Source organism: Corvus moneduloides, chromosome 20 (assembly GCF_009650955.1).
Source record: "Corvus moneduloides isolate bCorMon1 chromosome 20, bCorMon1.pri, whole genome shotgun sequence".
In the NCBI taxonomy this organism is placed as follows: Eukaryota; Metazoa; Chordata; class Aves; order Passeriformes; family Corvidae; genus Corvus; species Corvus moneduloides.
This window is the reverse complement of record NC_045495.1, coordinates 11209901-11234867: the sequence shown is the minus strand read 5'-3', so window position 1 is coordinate 11234867 and position 24967 is coordinate 11209901. Positions and strand designations below refer to the sequence as shown.

At 51.9% G+C, this 24967-nt stretch overlaps 1 protein-coding gene and 1 long non-coding RNA gene across 4 annotated transcripts; both read right to left on the bottom strand.

The window, feature by feature from the left end:
* Positions 1-3183: 3183 nt before the first annotated feature.
* On the bottom strand, positions 3184-4380 carry LOC116454144 (serine/threonine-protein kinase PAK 3-like). Its single transcript, XM_032130350.1, is given in 4 exon segments — positions 3184-3289; positions 3526-3659; positions 3752-3948; positions 4230-4380. Coding segments are annotated over 4 exon segments (588 nt in total).
* Positions 4381-16634: 12254 nt separating this feature from the next.
* On the bottom strand, positions 16635-24154 carry LOC116453847. Of its 3 annotated transcripts, XR_004243948.1 has the most exons (11): positions 24006-24154; positions 19951-20656; positions 19831-19872; positions 19403-19482; positions 19267-19325; positions 18285-18347; positions 18165-18206; positions 17940-18068; positions 17775-17856; positions 17543-17688; positions 16635-17190 (listed from the first exon to the last, which is right to left on the bottom strand). It is a non-coding gene; the product is annotated as an uncharacterized LOC116453847 (long non-coding RNA). The 3 variants fall into 3 exon arrangements; XR_004243949.1 differs by lacking the exon at positions 24006-24154 and having other exon boundaries at positions 17940-18096; positions 18158-18206; positions 19951-20980; XR_004243947.1 differs by lacking the exon at positions 24006-24154 and having other exon boundaries at positions 19951-20980.
* Between the last annotated feature and the right edge of the window lie 813 nt (positions 24155-24967).

Here is a 24967-nt window from a genome sequence, read left to right as displayed (position 1 = left end):
CCCGGCGGTGGGCGGGGCCTCACCTGTCTGCAGCAGCCCCGAGCTGCTGTCGCCGATGCCGAAAAAATCCTCGACCTCGGGGAGCACCCCTGGGGGTGGGGCCAGGACTGGGCCACGCCCACAGTGCCCCAAGCCCCGCCCATTCGGTCACAGGCCACGCCCACGTGTCCCATTAGCCCCGCCCACCCTGTATAAACCCCGCCCACACTGCAGCTAAGCCCTGCCCACGCGTCCATTTGGCCACGCCCACACCTGTCTAAGCCAATGCCATCCTGCCCCAAGCCACGCCCACTCTGTGCCTAAGCCACGCCCCACATCGCTAAGCCCCGCCCACTCCTGACCAAACCAACGCCCACTCCGCTCTCTTGGCACACCGTAAAGGGTCACAGCAGAGAGCCAAGGCCTCTAATGGCAGGATTTGGAGCAAAAATGTGCTTTCCCTCACTCCTGGGCAAGTTTTAGAAGTACTTGTGAGGCTCCCTGCCAGCCTGCAATTTGCAGGTTGTCTCGGCTGAAGCAGCAAGCTGAGGAAATGACAGTGTCCAATGCCACGCGCTCTCCCGTGGAGGGAACGCAACCCCTGCAGGTTACGTTGCAAATACTCTCCACCCGCCAGTGAGTGCAGACACCCCCTTTTTAGCTGATGCTGTTGGCAGGAGCTTTACCAAAGGAGCGGCATCTTAATGGCACTTTTGCTCCCAAAATCAGCTTCATCACTACAAACGAGCATAAGGAGCAAAGTGAAGCAAACGCCGTGTGATGGCTACCCCCAGGATAAACCTTTGCTTACGAGGCAGGTGGGTCAGGAAGTAGCCGGAATACGCCACAGAAAAAACCGTGCAAACCGCGGCACAGACTTGCCCGATCATTCTAGCAGTGCTGTGCGGGTTTGCACACTGAATGCCACCCGGGGGAAAAACCAAGACTCCTGTCAGGGTGCAGGCCGTCTGCTGAGAATGCCTCAGTCACGAGGGTCCTCCTGCAGCGAGCAAGCCAAAGAGCTGCTCTGGACAACGAGGCCTCGCGCGCACCGGGACAACGTTGCGCTGACAGCACTGTGATGCGGCCCGGCTCCCTTGACGTCACAATAGCAGCCGCTCTGGGTCTGTTGGCGTAGTTACGCCCAGCAACCGAAATCTTCTGTACAGCTGACGCAAAAGAAAAGCCTGGGAAGATCTCCTCAGTCATAAAGCGGGAGAAAAAATCCTTACCGTCCATAAGCCAGTGCTCAAGGCATCCCGGGGTAACTCCGAAAATGCACCGATCCAGCAGGCCCCCAAGAAATCCAAGCAAACGTGACTTTTCCTCCCGAAGGCTTTGACTAAAGGCAAGTGTGCTTGTTCCTGCTGGCATCTTTGTTGCTTCTGAAAGCCCTAACTGCTTTGATGACATTTAGGGGACAAAAGAAGCCAAGGAGATCAGTTTCCAGGAGTATTGCAGCGCGCAGTTGCTTCCTGAGCACGTAGGTGCATGCTGACCTTTGCTCTGACTCAGTTTGGAGCCTGACCTCCCTTTCTGGCGGGGAGATGTTGGCTTGTCTCCTGACACAAAGCTCCTCTCTTCCTGCTTGCTCTTTCTTTGGCACCTTAATGTCGCACAACATGCAGAAGAGCTGTGCGCTGATTCTTGGGCTGCCACAGTTTTGTTGTGTTGCAGCTCTGGCAGCAGCCCGCGGCTACCACTCTGCAGTGGCCTGCAGGTGCCGAGCCCAAAGAAGGCCTGTTTCAAACAGTCAAAAGCTGAAGCCTCACAGATGTTTGCCCAGGCTCCATGCTCCCTGTAAGATTCCTTGCAGACATTTGGATAGCCACATCCCAATGAAAATGAGATGCAGACATTCCCTTCTCTGTCAAAAGCTCCAGTTAAAGCCAGGAGACAGCTTGAAAGAGGAGAGAAAGTACTGAGTGGGAGAGGGAAACGAGTGCATGCAACTCCTCTGGAAACCAACTCTGCTTGCCCGTGCAATAATGACTCCGGGCTTAGCTTGCTTTTCTGGTGACTCAGCACAGACACGTCCTGTCTGCTGGTGGACAACTGCTCAGTGTCTTTGAGGAGCTTCACACTGGGCTCTTCACACTTCGGATGCTGCAGGTGGCATTTGAAAATCGATGCAATGGCTGAAAGGCCCAGCTGCACCTTGAAATCCTGTTGCTGAAAAACTGCAGTAATTTACCAGGATAATTCCCCCAATTTGAAAGCGTCTCGTTTTCCCCATCTCCTAGACAGCTCACATCAACCAGCCAGTTGTGGAGCTTACAGAAGGAAGAATGACACTTAGCAGGGAAAGCCAAGCGTAGGCCCTCGGACTCCCTTGAGCAAAGCGCATTAGTGCCCCAAAAGGACCAGAGAGGGAAGCGTTTGGGGGACGTGCCATTTCAGCCCTCCTTGGCTCTTCGATGCCCCGTGAGCACCAGGAAAGGGGAACAAGTGGGGCCTGCTCCCTCCTCCTGCCCCGCCGTGAGGGGCGGCTGGCGCTGGGGGATGCCAGGGCACGGGGGGCGGGTGGGGGGGGCAACATCTCCGCAGGGCGGGCGAGGCGGCAGCCACCACGGGGCGCGGGGGGCGGGGCAGGGCCCCTCTGTGAGGGGGGAGAGCCTTGGGCCGCTGGGAAGCAGCGCAAAGCCATCAACGGGACAGCCCGTCCAGAGCGCACGGCTTCGAAGGCGCTGTCCAGCTTAGGCACAGCGTGGCAAGGAAGGGAATCTTCCAGGGCTCTGGAGGTTTTACAGTTTTTTATTGCCAGTCCTGCTGAAACCAAGGGCTGAAACCAAGGGTCTTCTGGCTACTTCTTCATCTTCATCTTCATCTTCATCTTCATCATTCTGTCCTCCTGGTGACCTGTTCAGGCTGACAGCTCATGCCTGCTCCAGTTCTGCTGAGTCCCAGCTTTTTCTTTCATAGCTTAATCATCAGTATGGCGATTCGTCCATTTCTAGCTCAAGGATAATTCTCAGCTCCCCTACATCAGCAATACTCTACTCTTAGCTAAACAATGCTCCATTAATGAAGCTTTCTGGGGTCTAGAGTCCTAACTAAAACCAGCTAAGCTAAGAAAATCTCAAACCCATAAACTTCCTAACTACGGAACAGCTCATTATAAAACTCAGGGGATGGCCGAATCTTCTCCTAAACACAGTACATCCCCTCTTCACTCCTCTGAGCTGGTGGGGCACCAAGGCCTCCTCAGGCACAAGCGTCTCCTCTCCAGTCTTACTGCACTTGCTTGGCTGAGATGATCAGAGCAGCCAGGCTGGAGGCAGGATCCCCTGAGGTCACAAACGGATGCCGCCCAAAGGAAAAACAAAACCAAAAGGAACCATTACGTCCCAAGATCACGTCCAACAGGCTCAAGCCTGTTGCTACCAGGAAGATGCACAAAGAGGACCGAGGGCACCATCTGCCCCTCCGCCTTCCGGTCCCGGACCTGTCTCGCCCAGGCCCACGTGGCCCACAGTCCTCTTCGGCCCTTCATGCAGGCGTCCACAGCTCGCAGGGCTTTTTGCCGCTTTGCTTTTTCTTACCTTTAGGAGTTCCTGGGCAGACCAGCACCTGTCCTCATCTGTCTGCAGGCAGCAGCGGAGAAAGTCGCGCAGGAGAGCCGAGTGGTGCCTGGGGTTTTGCAGTTTTGGGGCCCCGTTCCTTTCTATCAGTTCAAAAACCTACAAAAAAGGGAAGAGGACACTCTACCTGCTCCTTTCCTAGCCATAACAGCTCTCTCCGCACAGAGCCGCACTTTTAAGCTGCACCTTACCCTGAGACGGGGTTCCCTCTGGTAAGGAGCTTCCCCTTCCACCATTTCCAGCCCCACGATCCCCAGTGACCAGATGTCCACTTTGGGGCCGTAGGCTTCTCCTCTCACGACTTCTGGCGCCATCCAGCTGGGAGTGCCGACGCTGGAGCTGCACTTGTCGTGCTCAGGGGTGAGCTGAGCACAGAGGCCAAAGTCAGCTGCGGAGAAAAACAAACCCTGTCAAAGCCAGCTACAACTGGCAAACCCAGCCAAAGGATTGCCCGCTCAAAGCCTGACAAGGCCACGGTGAATCTAGCTGGAAAAGCAGCAGTGCTCTGCTTCTGCGGGGCTGTAGCCAGGGAAATAAGGCATTGGCCACTTCAAAAACGCCCTCACGTTTCGCGCGCTGGCCAAGCAGCGCTTCTGGGGAACTGGCAGTTACCCCAGAGCAGCCCCAGAGCGCATCCCGGGAACGCTGCGCCGCGCCAAGGATACCCACCCAATTTCACAGATCCGTCCATGCCCACAAGAATGTTGCAGCTTTTGACGTCTCTGTGGATGACTCGGCGGGAATGAAGGAAATGCAGTCCTTGCAGGCACTGAGAGAGAGAGGAGAAAGGGAAGGGTGAAGGTTCAGGACCTGATTTCATCCCGCAAGAAAGGAACGGGCTCGACGAGAGTGACAGCTTTCTCAGGGAATTGTGAGCCAGGGCGCAGCATCCGAGTGCTGTCAAGAGGAAGAGCTTGCTGCTTCAACACTCTTACGAGTGCTCTATCTTTCCAAGCAAAGGCACATCTGAGCTCCCAAAAGCCCCTCCTCCCTTCGGTACGTAGCACGTGCCCTTTGGCTGGGGGGCGGCATGGCAAAGATTTTTTTGGTAGCCTTGTGGCAGCAGAGGAGGAAGCAGCACGTTAGACCTGTTCCAGAATCCAACGCCATCTGGGCTGCAATGCTGTCCTTTGAAGCCGGGGCCGCGGGGCCGGGGCGGGGCCCGGAGGGGCCGGTGCCGCTGAGGGGCTGTGGGGGCGGCAGAGCGGGAGCGGCGGCGGCGGGGCGGGCGCGGGGAGCGGGCTGTGCTGGGGGAGTGACCCCCGGCGAGGGAGTGACCGAGCCCCGGCGGGGGACTGACAGAGCCCCGGTGAAGGAGTGGCCCCGGGCGTCTGGGTGGGTGCGTCCTTCCTTGCCGTGGGTGGGATCGGGCCTGGAAGGGAGCCAGCCGTGTGGGCAAAGGGGAGCGGCGAGCCGCCTTCCCCTCACATCGCTTCTGAAAAGAAGCCTATGGGCTGCTAGAGGGAGTGGCCTTCAAATGGGACAGTGGGGATTCGGATTACATATTAATTTTTTTTTTTTTGCTGTTGGGGTGGTCAGGCGTTGGAACAGGTTGCCCAGGGAGGTGGTGGTTGCAGAGGGTACGGTCAGGCTCAGTCAATGTCCAGAGAATGGATCAGGGTGGGGCGATGAGGCACGTCGAGCCGGGAAGTCAGTCCGTAGTCCAGATTATAGGATGGTGATCTTTACCATAAGAAGTGTTTGATCAGACTGAAAGAAAGCTGTAGTGCATGTTGCACAGAGAGAATCAGGTGTTGCTGAGTAAGTCATTCTCCATTCCCACTGAATTTTTGCTTGGATAGGATTCTGTCTTGTTTTCTGTGGTGTAAATGACATATATGGAGCAAGGAGTCTGGGCAAAAGCATCCAATTGACAAGGTCCAGTACAGGTAATGTTATAGCAGTAGCAATTTCTCAAAGTAAGAAAGGCAGTTAAGTTTACAGGACTTTATTTCTAGAGGTTTATGAGAATGTGGTGAAACTTGTTTTTTCCTTTTGCCTGTATGTGTAAGTAATAAGCCATATATTATGTGTGCATCTTAAAAGAAATTTCCAGTTAGCAGGAAGTTTAAAGGATTACTTTGATATCATTGCAGTGCTCCAAGCAGTGTCCCACTAATGTCACCCTTGAAAACTGGAATGTGAAGGACCAACTGCTTGCTCATCTTCATGCCTGGGTCACTTTCTTGCATGCATGGCAGTGCTGTTAAATTTGTTTCTTCCAGAATAAAAAAAAAAAATTTAAAAAAAAATTGGAGGATTGTTGGGGGTGTGTATTGGATTAACTTTTCTCCTGATATTTCCTATTTATTGCTATTCTGTGGTCAATATCACCTCTCAAGTTTGAAGATCACCTCTCAAATCTCTGTAGTATGCTGGGAATTTCAAATATAGAAGTGTCAGTATTTGCAAAATATTGGGTTAAATAAAATCGAATGGGAAAACACAGCCAAAGCTTCCGGTAATTACTTGGAGCAGTAACCAAGTTGTTTGGTTGGATTATTGTAAGAAGAAAAGTTACAAATGCTTCCTTGAAGAGGGCACAAGAGGCTGAGTGACTTCCAGACTGCCTTAGATCTACCTAAGGAAAAAAAATCCATGCCAGTGTTGTAGTGTATAACCTTTGTCAGCATTCCATTTCCAGATGGAATGGAGTGGGGAGAGGGGAACTTGCAATACCTCTGGGAAGGGAGGATGCCTTCCCACCCGGGAAACCTCTGTCACAAATGGCATTGCTGAGCTCAGGGCTCCATCTCTGCAGCATAAGGGTGGTTGTAAAGGAATGGGATTGCTCGGTTCCAGTTTCACTCTGACAGTGAGAATGTCAACAGGAGAATGTGCTGTTGCCTCGTGGTGGCAGCCAAACTATTTCCTGCTCTTACTTAGCAGTCTAAGGTCCTGATCATGCGTTAACCGAGAGCTGCACTGCCTCAGTTGGTTCTATTCCATAATGCAGAGCCTTCGCTCAAGGTTAGAAGTGATGTGCAGTTGAAGATAAAACTGTAATAGCACATTTTTTCTGCTTTATTTCATACAGGATAAAGTCTCAATGTGTGTATCAAATCAAAAGCTGGCTTTACTTTTAGATGATGGATACAGATCTATGTTATGGCTACTGGACAGGTAATGAAACTATTTTTTTAAAATTATGCTATCCAAACTTTAAAAGTACATTTTCCATTAAAAATGCAAAAAATTTTTGCCGTCTGAGGTAATGTAAAATACGTGTTTTATCATCTTCCTGTAGCCACGGATCACAAATCAAAACAACAGAAAATATCTAATAAGTATATGTTGCACCAGCTACATCTCTATAAAGTAGCCTGGAAAGATTGGAGAATCATTACAAGAATAAACCAAAGGAAAGGACTTCTGAGTAGAGGGAGTGAAAACAGGAAACAGATGAGTTCCGAAGGGAAAAATATTAAAGAGAGAAACAATTGCCAATGTTTTTGCAAAAATAAAAAAGGACAAATATGTGTGGTTGCATCTTGTAGCTAGAGGATATTGAGAATTGTATTGTATATTTTAAAATTCTTGTGTGGGAGGATGAAAGTTTGGTAAGGTATGTAGGCTTGGCAGAAAGGTCTGTGAATGTAGAAGCTGGGGATGAGGTAGCAATGAAAGCAAGTTTTGATATAGAATAAAAGATGTTTTGCTGAAACAGAGATTGCTGAGTAACTGAGAAGGCAAAGGTTGGAGATGAGTTGGAAGGAGATTTTTAGGAGCAGGACAAAGGTATGTGACTGCAAACAAAGACATGTTTTTCACCAAGTAAATAAGTCTCAAGAAGAGCATAAGTCAATAGAAAACATGTCTTTACCAAAAAGAAAGATATGGCAGGCAAACAAGAAATGTTGATGAAGCAAGAAGAAGAAAGGTCTAAGAATTTTCCACTGTAAGCTTAAATTGTAACTTACTTACTCTTGTGATTGGATAATAATGACTACAATATGGTGATGGTAGTAGCTATGATAGGCTCTAGGCAAATGTAAAGGTATTGTGTATGGTGCTTATTGGTTGTTATGTGTTAAGATACTCTGCAAAGAAAAGTATCTAATGCTTTGTAACTTGAACAGCAAGCGGCTTCAGGTATGCCTACAGCTGGAGCTGGCAGCTGTAGGGCTGGCTCTGGATAGCCACTCCCTGAAATGCTGTAACCTCGCCCATGCAATAAACAGCTTTCGAGAGAGCCGCCTGAAATCCGGACATCCTTCGTGAAACTTTCTCCTATACAGCACGGCCTCTTTCTTTAGAACCTTTTCTGTGCCATCAGCTGCTCAGCATGGAACTCACACCCTCTGAAATGCATCCAAATCCCTGAAGAGATGCTTTTTCTCTCAAGCTCAGTGTACCAGCTTACCCTCTCATTTTTGCATAGCCCAAACCCCCTTCCAAACATCCAGCAGCTGCTTGTCAAGAAAAAGTCCTAGAACAAAAAGCCAGTGCTGGCTTTCATAGCCCCTTTGCTGTCTAGGAACTAGAGGAAACAAGCTAGTGATACACACTTTCTTTCTCAACTCCATCGAGCGCATCCTTCTCTCAAGGTGGCACAGTCCTTGGCGGAAGTGAAGCATCTCCAGCTGCAGTTCAGACTGAGACATGTGCCAGGACAGGAAACATTTGCTGACCTTCCCTCTTCCCCGTGCAACATGATTCTCGCAGCCCAGTCACTTTCACACACCTTCGGTATCCCTGAGTCCAAGCACCTAAAGCTCCCACAGACAGACGTGTCAGGAAGGAGCACGTTCCAAAAGCACCCCCTTCTCTTATCAGCATATACATTGTGCACAACACGCTGCGGCACTGAACCTTCCTTCTCAGATAGACATGCCATCACACTTTTCACTCTTGCAGCTCGGTTGAAAAGGTCCACCAGCTGCTCCCGCAATAGCAAAAGGTCCTAGAAGTGAAAGCCAGTTCTGGGCTGCACCTTCTCTTTGCCACATGTAAGCCACACCAAACTCACTGATGCACTCTGTCCTTCCCTTCTCAAACGAGTACACGGGGGCCATCAGGACACACCTGTGTCCCAACAGCTGCGTGCCCAGCCGGGACCAGGAGCAGGGCTGGGGCTGCTCCCAAAGTTCCCGCGCCCCAGTGACACAGCCGGACATGGGCTGAGGGGGGGCTGGATCAGGCTTTCTTGTCCACCTGCATGCCAGGAGGGAGCACAAAATCTACCTGCATTCTCTGCAGCATGCCATCCTGGAGCAGAGCCATTCCCAAAGGACGCCATGAGCCCGTGACACGCCAGTGCCGCAGTGGGATCCTAGCAGCACCTGTGGAAGTTGGGAGAGAGGAGCCCACCTGGAGCAGGTTCCTGCCAGGATTAATCATCCCATGGCTTCCCACCAGGCTCTCGTTGCTTCCAAAAGGCCCCAGAGTGTCACTGTGGCCCCTCGGTTCCACCAGGTTCCATAGCGTCTCTGTGGTGCCCAGGCTTCCGTCAGCTTCCCTAGCATCCCCACGGTCTCCAGGGCTCCCGCAGCTTCTGTGGTGACACAGTGGAGCCAGGGTTCCATCAGCTTCCATAGCGTCACCACGGTCTCCAGGGCTCCCTGAGCTTCTGTGCTGGTGTCACAGTGGAGCCAGGGTTCCGTGTAGGTCCCCAGCATCACAAAGGCTCTCCTGGGAGCCACGGGTCACAAAGCACCGTGGGTTCTGGGCAGCCCCGCTGTGTCACAATGGCCGCTGGCTTCCACGAGCCCCCGCAGTGTCCCAGTGGGCCCGTGGCTTTAGGAGTGGCTGGCTGGGAGTTGGTGCCCCGCCAGCGGCTGGGGGAGAAGCAGCAGGGACAGCGTGCGGACAGTGCCATGGCCACTTCTGTGGCCACTCGTGTCTCTGTCCCAGGCACAGCCGTGGTGTGGAACACCGGCTCCTTTGGGTGTGCAGGTGGCAGTCACGGCCTGGAGCATGGCTGCTCCCGGGGGACACCCTGGGGCAGGAGGCTGCTGGAGATTCATCCCCACATGCTGCAGCTCCTTGTCATGAGGTGCTCGGAGTGACTCTAAAGGCTGTTCCCACCAGGCACTTCTCTGGCTTAGAGCTGTTGAGCTGTCAGCGGGAATGCAAAGGCCAAGCTCGTGAGCCTTTTGTCCTGGTGCCTTTCGTGTGTGAGCAGTCCCTGGTGCCGTTGTCTTTGGATCCTGACTCTGCGAGAGGGAAGGCTTAGGATGGTGCCTAGAGCTGAGAAGGAAAGTGCCGAGAGCAGCGTGTGTGCTGCCGCTTTGAGGGCTGCAGTTGAAGTTGTAGGCAGCAAGAGCTTTCTCAGCTGGCCCTTTTGTAAGCCGTGCTTTTGCCAGATGGCTTCAAGTTGGTGGCGGGACTCTGGGAGAGGGAAGAGATTTCTTAGGGCAAAGGAGTTATCTTGCTCTTGGAGTGTGGGTGCAAAGAAGAGTCTGCACTTGGAAGGGGAAGATTAGGGAAATCTTTTTGGCCTGACACCGTTGATTTGAGAGCAGGGAAGTTTCCAAGTTGCCTCTGCCCTTGGGGTGCTTTCGAGCTGGGCTCGCAGTGATTCCTTCTTCTGCAAGTCAGCAGCGCTATCGGGTGCTTGTTTCCATGAGCGTTGACAGTGCCCAGGAAAAAGCCAAGCGCTCCGCTGGCGCGGCCCCAGTCGTGTGCGAGCAGTCGGTGGAAGAGCTCGGCTGTGCATCCTGCCTCTTGGAGACATAAAGGAATGTGATCCTGCATGTAGCGGGAAAGGAAGAGGAATCGTTTCGCTGTTGGCTGTGCAGTTTCTAGGCTGCAAAAGAAAATGCAATTCCAGCACGGCCTCTTTCTTTAGAACCTTTTCTGTGCCATCAGCTGCTCAGCATGGAACTCACACCCTCTGAAATGCATCCAAATCCCTGAAGATATGCTTTTTCTCTCTAGCTCAGTGTACCAGCTTACCCTCTCATTTTTGCATAGCCCAAACCCCCTTCCAAACATCCAGCAGCTGCTTGTCAAGAAAAAGTCCTAGAACAAAAAGCCAGTGCTGGCTTTCATAGCCCCTTTGCTGTCTAGGAACTAGAGGAAACAAGCTAGTGATACGCACTTTCTTTCTCAACTCCATCGAGCGCATCCTTCTCTCAAGGTGGCACAGTCCTTGGCGGAAGTGAAGCATCTCCAGCTGCAGTTCAGACTGAGACATGTGCCAGGACAGGAAACATTTGCTGACCTTCCCTCTTCCCTGTGCAACATGATTCTCGCAGCCCAGTCACTTTCACACACCTTCGGTATCCCTGAGTCCAAGCACCTAAAGCTCCCACAGACAGACGTGTCAGGAAGGAAAACGTTCCAAAAGCACCCCCTTCTCTTATCAGCATATACATTGTGCACAACACACTGCGGCACTGAACCTTCCTTCTCAGATAGACATGCCATCACACTTTTCACTCTTGCAGCTCGGTTGAAAAGGTCCACCAGCTGCTCCCGCAATAGCAAAAGGTCCTAGAAGTGAAAGCCAGTTCTGGGCTGCACCTTCTCCTTGCCGCATGTAAGCCACACCAAACTCACTGATGCACTCTGTCCTTCCCTTCTCAAACGAGTACACGGGGGCCATCAGGACACACCTGTGTCCCAGCAGCTGCGTGCCCAGCCGGGACCAGGAGCAGGGCTGGGGCTGCTCCCAAAGTTCCCGCGCCCCAGTGACACAGCCGGACATGGGCTGAGGGGGGGCTGGATCAGGCTTTCTTGTCCACCTGCATGCCAGGAGGGAGCACAAAATCTACCTGCATTCTCTGCAGCATGCCATCCTGGAGCAGAGCCATTCCCAAAGGAAGCCGTGAGCCCGGGACAAGCCAGTGCCGCAGTGGGATCCTAGCAGCACCTGTGGAAGCCAGGAGAGAGGAGCCCACCTGGAGCAGGTTCCTGCCAGGATTAATCATCCCATGGCTTCCCACCAGGCTCTCGTTGCTTCCAAAAGGCCCCAGAGTGTCACTGTGGCCCCTCGGTTCCACCAGGTTCCATAGCGTCTCTGTGGTGCCCAGGCTTCTGTCAGCTTCCCTAGCATCCCCACGGTCTCCCGGGCTCCCCGAGCTTCTGTGGTGTCACAGTGGAGCCAGGGTTCCGTGTAGGTCCCCAGCATCACAAAGGCTCTCCTGGGAGCCACAGGTCACAAAGCAGCATGGGCTCTGTGCAGCCCCGCTGTGTCACAATGGCCGCTGGCTCCCACACCTCCCGCACACTAACACCCCCCTCCACATCCCTGCCATGCTACTTGCAGTGGTCCCGCCCCTGCCATCCCGGCCGGCTGGCAGCGCCCACTCCTCACATCCTTCCCCACATTGCATTTCCTTGCTGCCCCCTCTGTAGCCTTCCCTCAACCTGCCTTTTCTCCCCTGCCTTGCTTTTACTTTCTCACCCATCCCCCACCTGACTTCCTTTCACATTCATCTAGGTCTGGCCTCACCTTTCCTTTTCCTTCTAGGACCCTCATTGCCTCGCCTTGCCTCGCAAAGCCACCACTTGCCTTGCCCTGCCCTTGAACCCCTCCCTTGCCTTGCATGACCTTGCTCACCCCTCCCCCACCTGGAATTCAAGACCCCTTTTCAATGACATTGCATGGCCTTGCCCTGCCCTTTCTGCTCCTCCTAGGAATCTCAAAGCTCTCAAGCATCTCCGGTGTTTCAGGATCACAGGAGAGGAAGACCAGGGGAGGACGCATGTTGCCACAATCATCTCTATGGGCAGCCTTTGTCTGGGAGCAATCCTTGCATGTTTTGAATCTTGGAAGGGCAATTCACATTTTGCCCTTGAGCTCGGGGACCAGAATGAGAGTTCTTTTGCATACAAAGGAAAGCAGGTAGCTCAAGTCTTTAAGGTGCAGAGGAGAGATGACCCACGCGGGATCAAGGCCACACAGAGCAGTTGGTCCTGGCCACTTTTGCGTACCAGCAGTCCTTCAATGTACTTCTCACCTGCCTTGCCCTGCCTTGCCTTGGCAACACAACAGTTTCCTGGCCTTGCCCTGCTAGCTCTCTGTAGCCTTGCATTCCTTTACATGGCCATGCCCTGCCCTTGACCTGCCTACTGCTTTCCTCCAGGGCCTTGGCTTGCCAAGCCCTTCTTGTTTCTGCCTGGCCTACCCATCAGTGGGCTTTCCTTCCTACAGCATTCCTCTCGCATGGTGAGTATCCCTGGAGCTCCTGGCTTTGTAGTTTTCTCAACCCGAACCCTAGGTGTAACCCTAACCCTAAACCTAACCCTAGCTTGAGCCAGAAATTCGGCAGTAGGCTGTGGTGAGTTCCAAGCAGAAAGAAGAAGAGGGAGAAAGGTTTTGGCTGTGCCCTCCTAACCTTGGGGTGTCGTTCGCATGGTCAGTGTCCCTGGAGCTCCTGGCTTTGTGGTTTTCACAACCCTAATCCTAGGCATAACCCTAACCCTAACCCCAGGTTGAATTAGAAATCCCGCATTAGGCTCAGCGAGTTCCAAGCAGAAAGAAGAAGAGGGAGCAAGGTTTTGGCTGTGCCGTGCTCAACTTGGCCTGCCTTTCGCAAGGTCAGTGTCCCTGGAGCTCCTGGCTTTATTGGTTTTCCAAACCCTAACCCTACGCATAACCCTAACCCTAGTTTGAGCCAGAAATCGGGCATTGACCTGTGGCGAGTTCCAAGCAGAAAGAAGAAGAGGGAGCAAGGCTTGGGCTGTGCCGCGCTCACCTTGGCATGCCTTTCGCATAGTGAGTATCCCTGGAGCTCCTGGCTTTGTGGTTTTCTTAACCCTAACCCTAACCCCTAACCCGCACCCCGAACCTGCACCCCTAACCCTGCCTCCTACCCTGCACCTGCACCCCTAACCCTAGCCTGTACTCCTCACCTGTTCCTGCACCCCTAGCCTGCACCCCTGTGATCCTCACCTGCACCTGCAACCCTAACCCATCATCCTCACCTGCACCTGCACCCCTAACCTGTGCTACTCACCTGTGCCTGCACCTCTGGCCTGCACCCCTACCTCTGCCTCCTACCCTGCACCTGCACCCCTAACCCGTGCTCATCACCTGGGCCTGCACCCCTAACCTGTGGTCCTCACCTGCACCCCTAACCCGTGCTCATCACCTGCACCTGCACCCCTAACCTGTGGTCCTCACCTGCACCTGCACCCGCACCCCTAACCTGTGCTCATCACTTATGCCTGCACCCCTAACCTGTGGTCCTCACCTGCACCTGCACCCCTAACCCGTGCTCATCACCTGGGCCTGCACCCCTAACCTGTGGTCCTCACCTGCACCTGCACCCCTAACCCGTGCTCATCACCTGGGCCTGCACCCCTAACCTGTGGTCCTCACCTGCACCTGCACCCCTAACCTGTGCTCCTCACCTGTGCCTGCACCCCTGGCCTGCACCCCTACCTCTGCCTCCTACCCTGCACCTGCACCCCTAACCCCTGCTCCTCACCTGCGCCTGCACCCCTAACCTGTGGTCCTCACCTGCGTCTGCACCCCTAACCCGTGCTCCTCACCTGGGCCTGCACCCCTAACCTGTGGTCCTCACCTGCACCTGCACCCCTGTAGGTTACGGGCGGGTTCGGTCGGGACGGAGACGGATGGAGAGATCTCTATAGGCAGGTCTTGGGACACAGTCGGTTTATTGTAAAGGGCGTGGGTATTGGGGCACTGCTCAGAGCTGCTAGACTCAGCTCTGAGCAGGCCCAAGAGAGTAAGCAGGTGAGAGAGAGAGAGAGGGTGTAAGAGCAAGAGTGGAAGTAAGAGTAGAAGTGGAAGAGAGGAATAGAGAAGAAGTGTCTGAAGTCCTGGTTACAATACAATAAATCATCTTCTGTACTGAATATTCTAATTGTCACTAACCAATCTAATACAAGATACAAATCCTATAGCATTTACATACAGCCTATAAGAGTTCTTATATTACCATAGAGTGTTACATCTTAACTTCTAAAAACTACTCTTTGGACCCCTTCTGCTGAGCTAGTAGGGTCTGCTCTGACCCTTGGACCTGTTTGCAAGCAGAGGGTATTGTTTCATCAAGAGGGGATTACTTCAGTGGCCATACCATTGTTTTCTAGTTGTTCAGTAACTAAGACCTGGTATTTCAAAAGTGGCTTTCATTTCGATGTTGCCTGTAGTTTTCATATTCCCAAAATCTTTTGTCAGGCAATCATATTTCCAAGGTTTTCCTGTTCCATCTTCCCCAACACACCCCTAACCCGTGCTCCTCACCTGGGCCTGCACCCCTAACCAGTGGTCCTCACCTGCACCTGCACCCCTAACCCGTGCTCCTCACCTGCGCCTGCACCCCTAACCTGTGCTCCTCACCTGTGCCTGCACCCCTAACCTGTGCTCCTCACCTGCGTCTGCACCCCTAATCCGTGCTCTGTGCCTGCACCTCCATCCCTAGCCTGCACCTGCACCCCTAACCTGCACTCCTTCCCTGTGCCTGCACCCCTAGCCCCTGCTCCTCACCTGTGCCTGCACCCCTACCCTGCACCCCTAACCTGTGCTCCTTGCCTGCATGTACACCCCTGGCCTGCACCCCTGACCCATGCTCCTCACCTACACCTGCGCCCCTAGCCTGCACCTGCACCCCTAACCTGTGCTCCTTGCCTGCATGTACACCCCTGGCCTGCACCCCTGACCCATGCTCCTCACCTACACCTGCGCCCCTAGCCTGCACCTGCACCCCTAACCCGTGCTCCCTGCTTGTACATGCACCCCTAACCTGTGCTCTTCACCTGCACCTGCACCCCTAGCCTACACCTGCGCCCCTGACCCGTACCTGTGTTGCTGTCCTGCAACCCTAACCCTGACCTGGATACTGGGCCATGACCTGTGCCTGGACCCTGACTGGGTGCCTGGGTCCTGACCTGGACCCTATGCCTCAGAAAACCTCAGGGAAACCCACCTGGAAAACCCTAAATGTTGACCTGGCAGGTGCGTACCGATCCCTAGACATAGGGGGCGGGGTTATGGAGGGGTGGGGGTGTGGTTGGGGGTGTGGCATGAGGGGAGGGGCCTGAAACCTGACACCTAGCGCTGTCACCTAACCCAAAACCTGACACCTGGTGCTGTCACCTGACCTGACACCTGGCTCTGTCACCTGATGCCTAGTGCTGTTACCTGACCCCTGAAACCTGATCCCTACCTGTGTCACCTGACCCCTGATACCTGGCACCTACTGCTGTCCCCTGACCCCTACTGTGGTCATCTGGCCCCTGCTACCTGGCTTCTACTCCTGATGACAGTGTCTGGCACCTAACCTGGTGCTGGCCCCTGGCCCTGTGCCTCTGTGCTCCCTGCCCCTGTCCCTCTGCCCCCTCCACCCTATGTACTACTGTCCCCCTTGACCCCTGAACCTTACGTATTGGTCTCTGGCCTGCATGTGTTGTCCCTTGTGTGGTGGGCTCCTAGTGTGGTCCTGGTGGTGGGGTTCTGGCATTGTATTGGTATTGGGGCTATAGGGTTAGGGCTAGGACTAGGGTTAGGGGGTTGGGATTAGGGTTAGGATTTGGGGTTAGGGGTCAGGGTTAGGGGGTTAGGGTTAGGTGGGGAGGCTGCTGGCATTGGCTCAGCATTTGGGATTATTGTCTCCAGCTGTGGGGAGGGTGCTGGCATGGGCTCAGCATTCAGGGTGATTGCCTCCTGCGGTGGGGAGGGCTGCTGCCTGTGGCTGCTTTTGGGGAGAAAGGGGTGTTGTTTGGGGTCCTGGTTAAGGTTAGGTTTAGCGGACAGGGCTTGTGTGTCATACCCCTTCTGTTTATTGTGCGGGACCAGCCCGGGGCCGGTGGGGGGGTGGCGGCAGCTCACAGGAGACTGGCGGGTGGCTCCGGACGGAGGCAGGTGCCGGACTGGCAGGCCCAGAGGTGGCTCCAGGTGGCGGCAGGAACAGGAGCAGCGCAGGACTGGAGGGGGGGGCGGTGCCGAAGGCGGGAAGCGCCATGAGCAGAGAGGGGTGGAGCGAGGGGCAGGGCTGGGGGCAGAGTGAGGGGCAGAGCTACATTATGCGCACGTGAGGGGAGGGGGTAGAGCGGCGTGACACGCACAGCAGGGGCGGTGCCTGGGCGTGGGGAGGGCGTATTTGTGTTTGCTGCTGCATTTCCATGTATTGCTCTGTATGCATACAGACCAATACAGAGCAACACAAGCCAAATACATATCAATACAAGATAACAATTTTTCTATTTCTGGAAAACTTGCTAGATTTTGTTTTATTGTTAGAGGAAACCCAAAACAACAGCACCACTGGGAGAACATAACACTCATCCACTACACACACCTCTTTCAGCTTCCACACAATCGCACCATCGCTCTCATCTCAACCGCTCCCCTCGCCCCGGCCCCTCGGCGAGGAGAAAAAAAAAACACCCCCACCTGGGATTTTTTTATTCTAAATTTTAAAATGTGTTGAAAAACCTGAAAGGCAAAAACCAAACACACAAGGTTAGAACCATTCCACACACACACTCTCACAGGCAGACACAACCACATAGGCAGACACAACTTCTCACAGACAGATACAGACAGTCACACGCTCTTCAGCTTACACACTGACTGTAGCCATTCAGCAAAACACTCCACCAATGAAGGTACTTTGATACATCTTCCCCAGCTGCCACTCCTCGACGTCGAACCGTAGATTCTGAGAAAATCGGTAGTGTCGGTGACTGTGGAGATCCAAAGCCGCCTCGGGACCTGCAAGACAATGTGAAGCGGTCAAAGAGTGGCCCGTGGAGTTATCCCCACACCGCGCCCATGAATTTTCTGCCCAAAATCCCATAGAAAATAGATGAACCCTTAAGTTTTATGACTGTTCTTCCTAACTGTGACTCGTATGTGCCGGGGCAGGGTAGCTCTGACCCTAAGCGGCGCATGGACAGGCAGCACCCCAAATTAAGAAAAGATGACGTGAGGGCTCAAGATTAATTCTCGAGCGCAATACACTTAGAGGTGATGGAACCTACTGGAATACTGCAGTCACTGAGGGAGGGTCCGATACCCTCCCTATAGAAGTCCAAGGGAATGGCACATGAAAAGAAGCCGGTACCAAAACTGAGAAGGAAGATGGATGAGAACATCTTGTGTACTTCCTCCAGTCCCTCTCAGACATCTGGAGATGGGAATCCTCCTCAGGCACAACAGAAGGCTGGCTCACCCTCTGGGAAGCTCCTGTCATTACCAGGCTGTTGTCTCCTAGTCAGCCACAATAAAGAAAACCAAACATCACTACAGGAACTTAGTGGCACACTGGCCAAAGCCCCAACAATTCCACTACTCACCCTCTCCTAAGAAGGCCAGGGTCCTCAGACCGCATGCTTCGGCCACACTCCACAATGATGACACCATCATCGCAGGGTATGCCTGGGTTAAGAGGAGACAAGGTGTTGTGGCATTGCTGAAACTTAAGTGGACCCTCCCTCCTCCTCCCTCTCTCCCCGACTCACCGCAACTCCACAGCCATGGATGTACCGGAAGATATCTCAGAACAGAAAATGTAAAGGCTTCATTGCAGAGTCCCGTAATGCTTCCGGAGTGCTCACGACGGCGGCGAAGCGGGTCCGTTGGCCGGTCGGCTAGGAGGTTCGGCATTAAAAAAGTGGACTTCGAACTGCACCAGAAATTGATAACCGAGCAATAACAACTCATTCTGTCCACCGGTCACCGCTTACCTTGCTCCATCGACCTTGACTGCTGCTATCCGGCTTTACCTCCTGAAAGCAAAGACAAAGAACAATGCTGTAACATAGCCACCATTTACAGTTACCCCACAAACACAAACAGCGACTGACCTTCTTGCAGGAACCCCCTCAGCCGGTCTGGGGCACCCTGCCATGGACTTAATCCATCTGCATCTGAAAGAAAGCAATGACAAAAGTCAGAGTCCTGCATAATAACTTAACAGCTCCAGCCATCCTGTGTCAATCTAGGAATACCAGCTAGAGGCCAAACTACACCCTACATTATAAATTTCAAGGCCTTGGGACTTGTCCTACTACACCTATACACCAGATGGTGCAGCAGGGCAGAGCAGCTCCGGGCCAAACCCATGCAGGCACCTGTGACACAGGAAATGACAAACGAGGAGATGCGATGAAGAGAGAAAACTCTGGCAAGAAGAATGACCACAAGGACCGAGAGAATGCGGAGCGAGATTATCTCAGAGAGACCGACGAGGCTCAAAGAAGATGCTAACAGAAGGGCTTATTCCGAGAACCGCAAAGATGGATGCCCAAGAACCATACAGTCAGAATCCTCTACCGCTCTTTGCATTCTGACAAGTCCTAATCCTATGTAATGGATCAGTGTGGTGCACAGCTGTGAATACAGCTCAGAACAAGACCATAAAAGACCTCTGACTCAATGCTTCTAGAGGCAGATGCGATTCCGCTGCGCATCCGAGCTCGTCAGTCAGAGGTCTGATGGTATGGCACCCAGCCGAGGAACACGGATGCTAAGGATGATGCCCGGCAGTTCCGATAAGCTGGCCCCTCAAAGGGCTAAGGAAAAAGACCTAAGACAGAAGATGCCCAAAAGACACAGAACATACAATAGACAAGTGACACGACACACACCAGGACTGCTCTGCCCGCCTCAGCATGGTGATTGAAAGTGAGACTTTCCCTTTATGTGGGCTAAGGGGCCCCTTCTTGGACATCCCCACCTCCAAAGCTGACTCAAAATTCCCTCTCGGCGAGGCCCGACCCAGTGCCCTGCTTTCATCCCCTCTGTAACCCTCAACTTATCTCTCGGACATCCGGGATGTGAATCCACCTTGGGTGCAAAATAAGGCTGCCTTGCTGTCCGGGAAGTTCCTGCCATCTCCTAGTCGGCTACAATAAAGAAAACCAAACATCAGTGCATGAACTTAGTGGCACGTTGGCCAAAACCTGACAATTCCACTACTCACCGTCTCCTAAGAAGGCCAGGGTCCTCTGGCAGCACGCTTCAGCTGCTCTCCGAGGCCAACGCCGTCGTTGCGGGGTATGCCTGGGTTAAGAATAGAAAAGGTGCTGTGGAATTGCTTGAACTTGAGCAGACCCTCGCTCCTCCTGCCTCCCTCCCCGACTCACCGCAACTCCTCTGCCATTGCCAAAGGTCACCCACAAGGCACCTTGGAACAGAAAATGTAAAGGCTTCATCGCAGAGTCCCATAACGCTTTGGGAGGGCTCACGAGGGCAGTGAGCCGGCTCTGTCAGCCAGTCAGTGAGGGGATTTGGCATAATACAAGTGGACTGCCTAAAACACGCAAATGACCGTGGCTGCTTAAAGTTTAGAGTACCAGAACTCGGCACCTGAGCAATAACAACTTTTTCCTTCCACCGGTCACTGCTTACCTCTCTCACTTGACCTTGACTGCTGCCATCCGGCTTTATCTGCTAAAAATAAAGACAAAGAATGGTGCTATAACATAGCCACCATTTATGCTTGCCCGGCACAGACAAACGGTGACTGACCTTCCTGCAGGAATCCCCTCACCCAGTATGGGGTGCTCTGCCACAGATTTAATCCATCTGCATCTGAAAGAAAGTGATTACAAAAGTCAAAGTGCTGCATGAGAATTTCACAGCTCCAGCCATCTCATGTGAATCTAGGAATATCACCTAGAGCCCAAACTACACCCTACATTACAAATTTCAAGTACCCGGGCCTTGTTCTATTACACCTACGTGCCAGACTATGCGGCAGGACAGAGCAGCTCCGGGCCAAACCCGTGCAAGCACCCGTGACACAGGAGATGACAAATGAGGAGACATGTCGAGGAGAGAAAACTCTCTGTGAAAAGAACGACCGCAAGCACATCGAAGGGCTAAGGCAGAAGACATGAGACACAAGATGCCCAAAAGACACAGAACATAACAATAGACAGGTGACACAACATGCACTGGGATTGCTCTGCCCTGCGCACCTTGGCATTGTGATTAAAAGCAAGACTTCCCTTTATGTGGGCTAAGGGGCCCCTTCTTGGATATCTCCATCCCCAAAGCTGACTCAAAAATCCCTTCCAGCGAGTCCCGACCCGACACCCCGCTTTCATCCCTTCCGTGAGTCGTAGCCCTCGACTTATCTCTCGGACGTCTGGGGATGCGAACGTGCCTCGGGCGCAAAAGAAGGCCGGCTCTCGCCATCTGGGAAGTTCCTGCTGCCACTGGGCTGTTGTCTCTTAGTTGGATACAATAAAGAAAACCAAAATCAAAGGATGAGTTTAGTGGCAAATCGCAACAAGTCGGCCGCTCGCTCACTCCTAAGTGCCCCTAGATTCTCAACGCCCTGGCTTCATCCCTAGTCTAAGGCTGTGGCTGCTATTACGATAGGCACCCAGGGTAGCGAGGGACAGAGTTACAAGGCGTTTCCATAAACGCGGGGGATGCGTTTGCGTGCCATAAAACGCATAAATGAGGCTGCTATGCTTACGGAAAAGCCTTAAGCGGTTCCCAAACAGACACCGTTTCCCACCGTGCCACCTTCAAAACCCCCCTGCCGTAACTCCTAACCCACTACCCTGCTCACCCTCCCTCTCACAGTCATGATCCTCAACTTCCCTATCAGAAGCCTCGATCTCAGACACTGTCTATGACACAAGGCAGATCCCTTTTCGGACACAATGAATTTGCTGAAAAATTTTGAAGTATCCCACTCAACACAACCTGGAATGGCAGGAAGTTGCACTGCTCCAAAAAAAACCTTAGCACAAAACCAGAAATTATAAAACCACCTTACCACCCCTAAACATGCAACCCAAATTAGTGAACTTAAATACTCCCTATATTTGATGGTATCTTCTTCCTGATGTCTTTGAAACCTCTGTTGCTTTAGAGGCCAAAAGCAGCTGCTGAAAACAAGCTGAGATAAACAGAAAGAGCCCCATCATTGAAATAAGAGAAGACCTCTTACCCTCTTCAATCCCAGAGAGGGAATAACTCCCCTTGCAAAAGGCTGGGGTTAATATACCCCTGGCCGGGCCCGCCTCTCGTTCCCATGATGCCTGGGGAAAAGGGAGGAGGCAAATACTGCAAGGTATAAAAGCCCTCAGAGGAGCTGGCACTGTTTGGCTCCTCTGACTTAAATTTGAGGTGAGTAAAGGGCTTGATAGAGAAGAAAACTCTTCAGGGAAATGATGATGCTTTCTTTTTTTTGCTTTTACATCGAGCAAAAGGGTGGCCAGCTGGTAAGAAATAAAACTTTGTGTTTTGGGAACATAGGTAGATAATTTGTTGTTAACTTGCATAATTATTCCCTAGTGATTACTGAGTAGTACTCCACATGTGACTAAGTAGGGTGGAGAAGAATAGTAATTATATGAATGATATAACTCTCCTTGGGACCTCTAATTAGAGCTAGATACATTACAAATAAAAATAAGAATTCTTAATACCCTCCTAGGTACCATTAGGGTTATGTCCGTGCCGGGCTCGCTCCTGTATGATGTTCGGTACCGGGGCTCGGGTCAGAGCGCCCTGAAATGCAATTTAAACCCTTAAAATGCCCAAAAAGGGAGAGCTTCCTTTGACTGAACTCTTTAAAATGAGGAAACAGGCTGGAGTTGCCTCCACTTGAACCGATACAATGGCAAATTAATGGCTTCTCCCCTTAAATTAAATCCCCTAAACTATTGAGAAAAGAGGGGTTTTCCTTACTTTAAAACTCTCTGGTGCTGGAAAAAGGGGGATTTTTCCTCAATTCAAACCCTTAGAAAGGAGGGACAACTGGGCTTCCCCCTCAATTTAAACCTTACAAGGATGGAAAAGGGGGAGACGAAAGGGACCTCACACGCTGCCCCACCCGCTCGGGTGCTGCCCCTTGGCACGAGAGCTTTTCCCTGGGTGTTTTCTTGAAGCAATGCTCTTTACCCGGGTGCATCCAGCCGCTCCCCGGCTCCTGCGGGGTGCTGCGACCGTTGTTCCCGGAGCGTCTCTCGGGACGCCTCCGTTGGCCCCTCTCGACCGGCAGCTCCCTGTGTAGGTGTGCCCGGGGAACCCTCTGAAAGCGATCTCTGGGAGCTGCCCCCTCCTCATCCGCGCTGGTCGCGCTCGGGGCTGCCGCACCTCGGAGCGGGGGGATGAGGCAGAGAAAGGTCCTGCCGGTCGTTTCCTCCCCTACGCGGGCCGTCGTCCGCCCTTGAAATGCTGGGGTGTGGGGCTTTCCTTTCCGTGGAAAAGGACCGGCTTTCTCGTCCGGGTGCGTGTGGCCAAAATTGGGATCCCGCCTCCAAAATTCCCTATGTCCTAGGCTTGTACTTACCGAGGAAATTCCCCACCGATTGCAAGCGATTACCAGTAATTTTTCTTCCGTAATCGTTACTGACTCCCGTTTCCTTTGAAGTGTTTGACGCGACCCTCGAGGGGGTCGAGGGTTTGGCCGGGTCGTTTATGGCCCATCCCGGCAGGACCGGACCGAACCCGAGCACCCCCGTCACCGGTCCGCCCTGAATTTCAGTGAAATATTGATATCGTTTATAAATACTCCCTTTCCCTGCTACTCGGTCTTTCCTTGTGTATCTGCAGGGAGAGGGTTTACTCCATCCTTTGATCCCACCCGCAGCTCTCCGGCCCAAATGCCGATTCTTGCAGACACGATCTAAGCAGAAAACTACTACAAGTGTTTGCTTTTGAAGTAAAAGTCTTATTGTACATCTGGCTGTACAATTTTAAAAAATGTATCTATTTTCTTTGGTCATTATGGGAAAGCTTTTCAGAGGAGAAAATATCCATTTTGGTAGCACAGATCCCATTTTGACAATACTGCATTTTTGTGGGTTTGGGAATCCTACCTGTACAAGACATCTGAAAACTGGTATTTTACAATTTGATATTTGGAAACGGGGTCATTTTGATATTTTGGAACTTGATATTCTGCTGTTTTGAAATGGAATTAATTTGGTATTTTGGAACCTGGTATTCTGATATTTGGAAACTGGGTAACTGGTATTTTGGAACTTGGTAATTTGTAACTGGGTTACTTTGGTATTTCTGAACCTGTTCTGGCAATTTAAAACTGGGTTACTTTGCTACCTCTGAACGTGGTGTTCTGGTGTTTTGAAACTGGGTTATTTTAATATTTTGGAACTTGGTATTGTAGTTTTTTGAAACTGTTTTTCTGGTATTTTGAAATTTGGGTTTCTATGATTTTGAAACTAAGTTATTCTGGTATTTTGTTCCAAAATACCAGACAAATAACAAACAAAACAAAAAATAAATTTTTTTTGTAGGCTGTTTTTTTGGTGTATCTGTAGGCTTTTTTTTTTTTAATTGGTGTTTTGTAAGATGAGCTTTTAGTGTTTTTGTAACCTCAGGGTTTGGTTTTTTGTAATCTGCACCTGGCAGGGACCTGGGACATCCCAGTCGAGTCTCTAGGCTTTGTTTGCTGTCTTCCGCTACAATTAACAGTTCCTGGCATGGGAACTGTTAAATTGCAGACTATATGATGAGACACTTCCTGAAACAAATTAATTCCAGCTAAATGACTCTTCCTACTCTGCAGTTCCTACACCCGGCCCGGTTTAAATCCGTACCTAGCCCGACTCTTCGGTCCTCCCGTTTCCCACCGCTCTGCTCAGGGCTTTGCACCTCACACTCTTTCCTCCCCTGGTGGTGTCACGGCAGAATGTGGCAAGGCTTTGGCCGGCACTTGAGCTCTCCGAGATGATCTTACTGAGAACTCTTCTGCTTTTCGCCGCACCTGCCACAACAACATTTGCTCACTAAAATAAATGCTTTCCACAATGAACTGAAGGTGCAAGGGAACAAGTGCTGCACTGTTGGGGAGGAGGATAGTTTGGCAAGGGAATTACACAGATCTGGAGGCTTGGCAGAAAGACCTCTGAATGTAGAAACTGAGGATGAGATAGAAATGAAAGCAAGTTTTGATATAGAGTAAAAGATGTTTTGCTGCACCAGTGATCGCTGCATAGCTGAGAAGGCAAAGGTTGGAGATGAGTCAGAAGGAGATTTTTAGGATGAGGGCAAAGGTACGTGACTACAAACAAAGACATGTTTTTCACCAAGTAAATAAGTCTCAAGAAGAGCATAAGTAAATAGAAAACATGTTTTTACCAAAAAAGAGAGATATCGCAGGCAGACAAGACATGTCGATGTGGCAGATAGAAGAAAGGTCTGAGAATTTTCCATTGTAAGCTTAAATTGTAACTTACTCTTGTGCTTGGATAATAATGACTATAATATGGTGATGGTAGTAGCTATAATAGGCTATAGGCAAATGTAAAAGTATTGTGTATGGTGCTTATTGGTTGTCATGTATTAAGATACTCAGAAAAGAAAAGAATATAATGTTTTGTAACTTGAACAGAAAGCGACTTCAGGTGTGCCTACAGCTGGAGCTGGCAGCTGTAGGGCTGGCTCTGGATACCCACTCCCTGAACTGCCGTAACTTTGCCTATGCCATAAACAGCTTTCAAGAGAGCCGCCTGAAGTCCGGACGTCCTTCGTACACGCTTTTCCTATACTGCACGGCAAT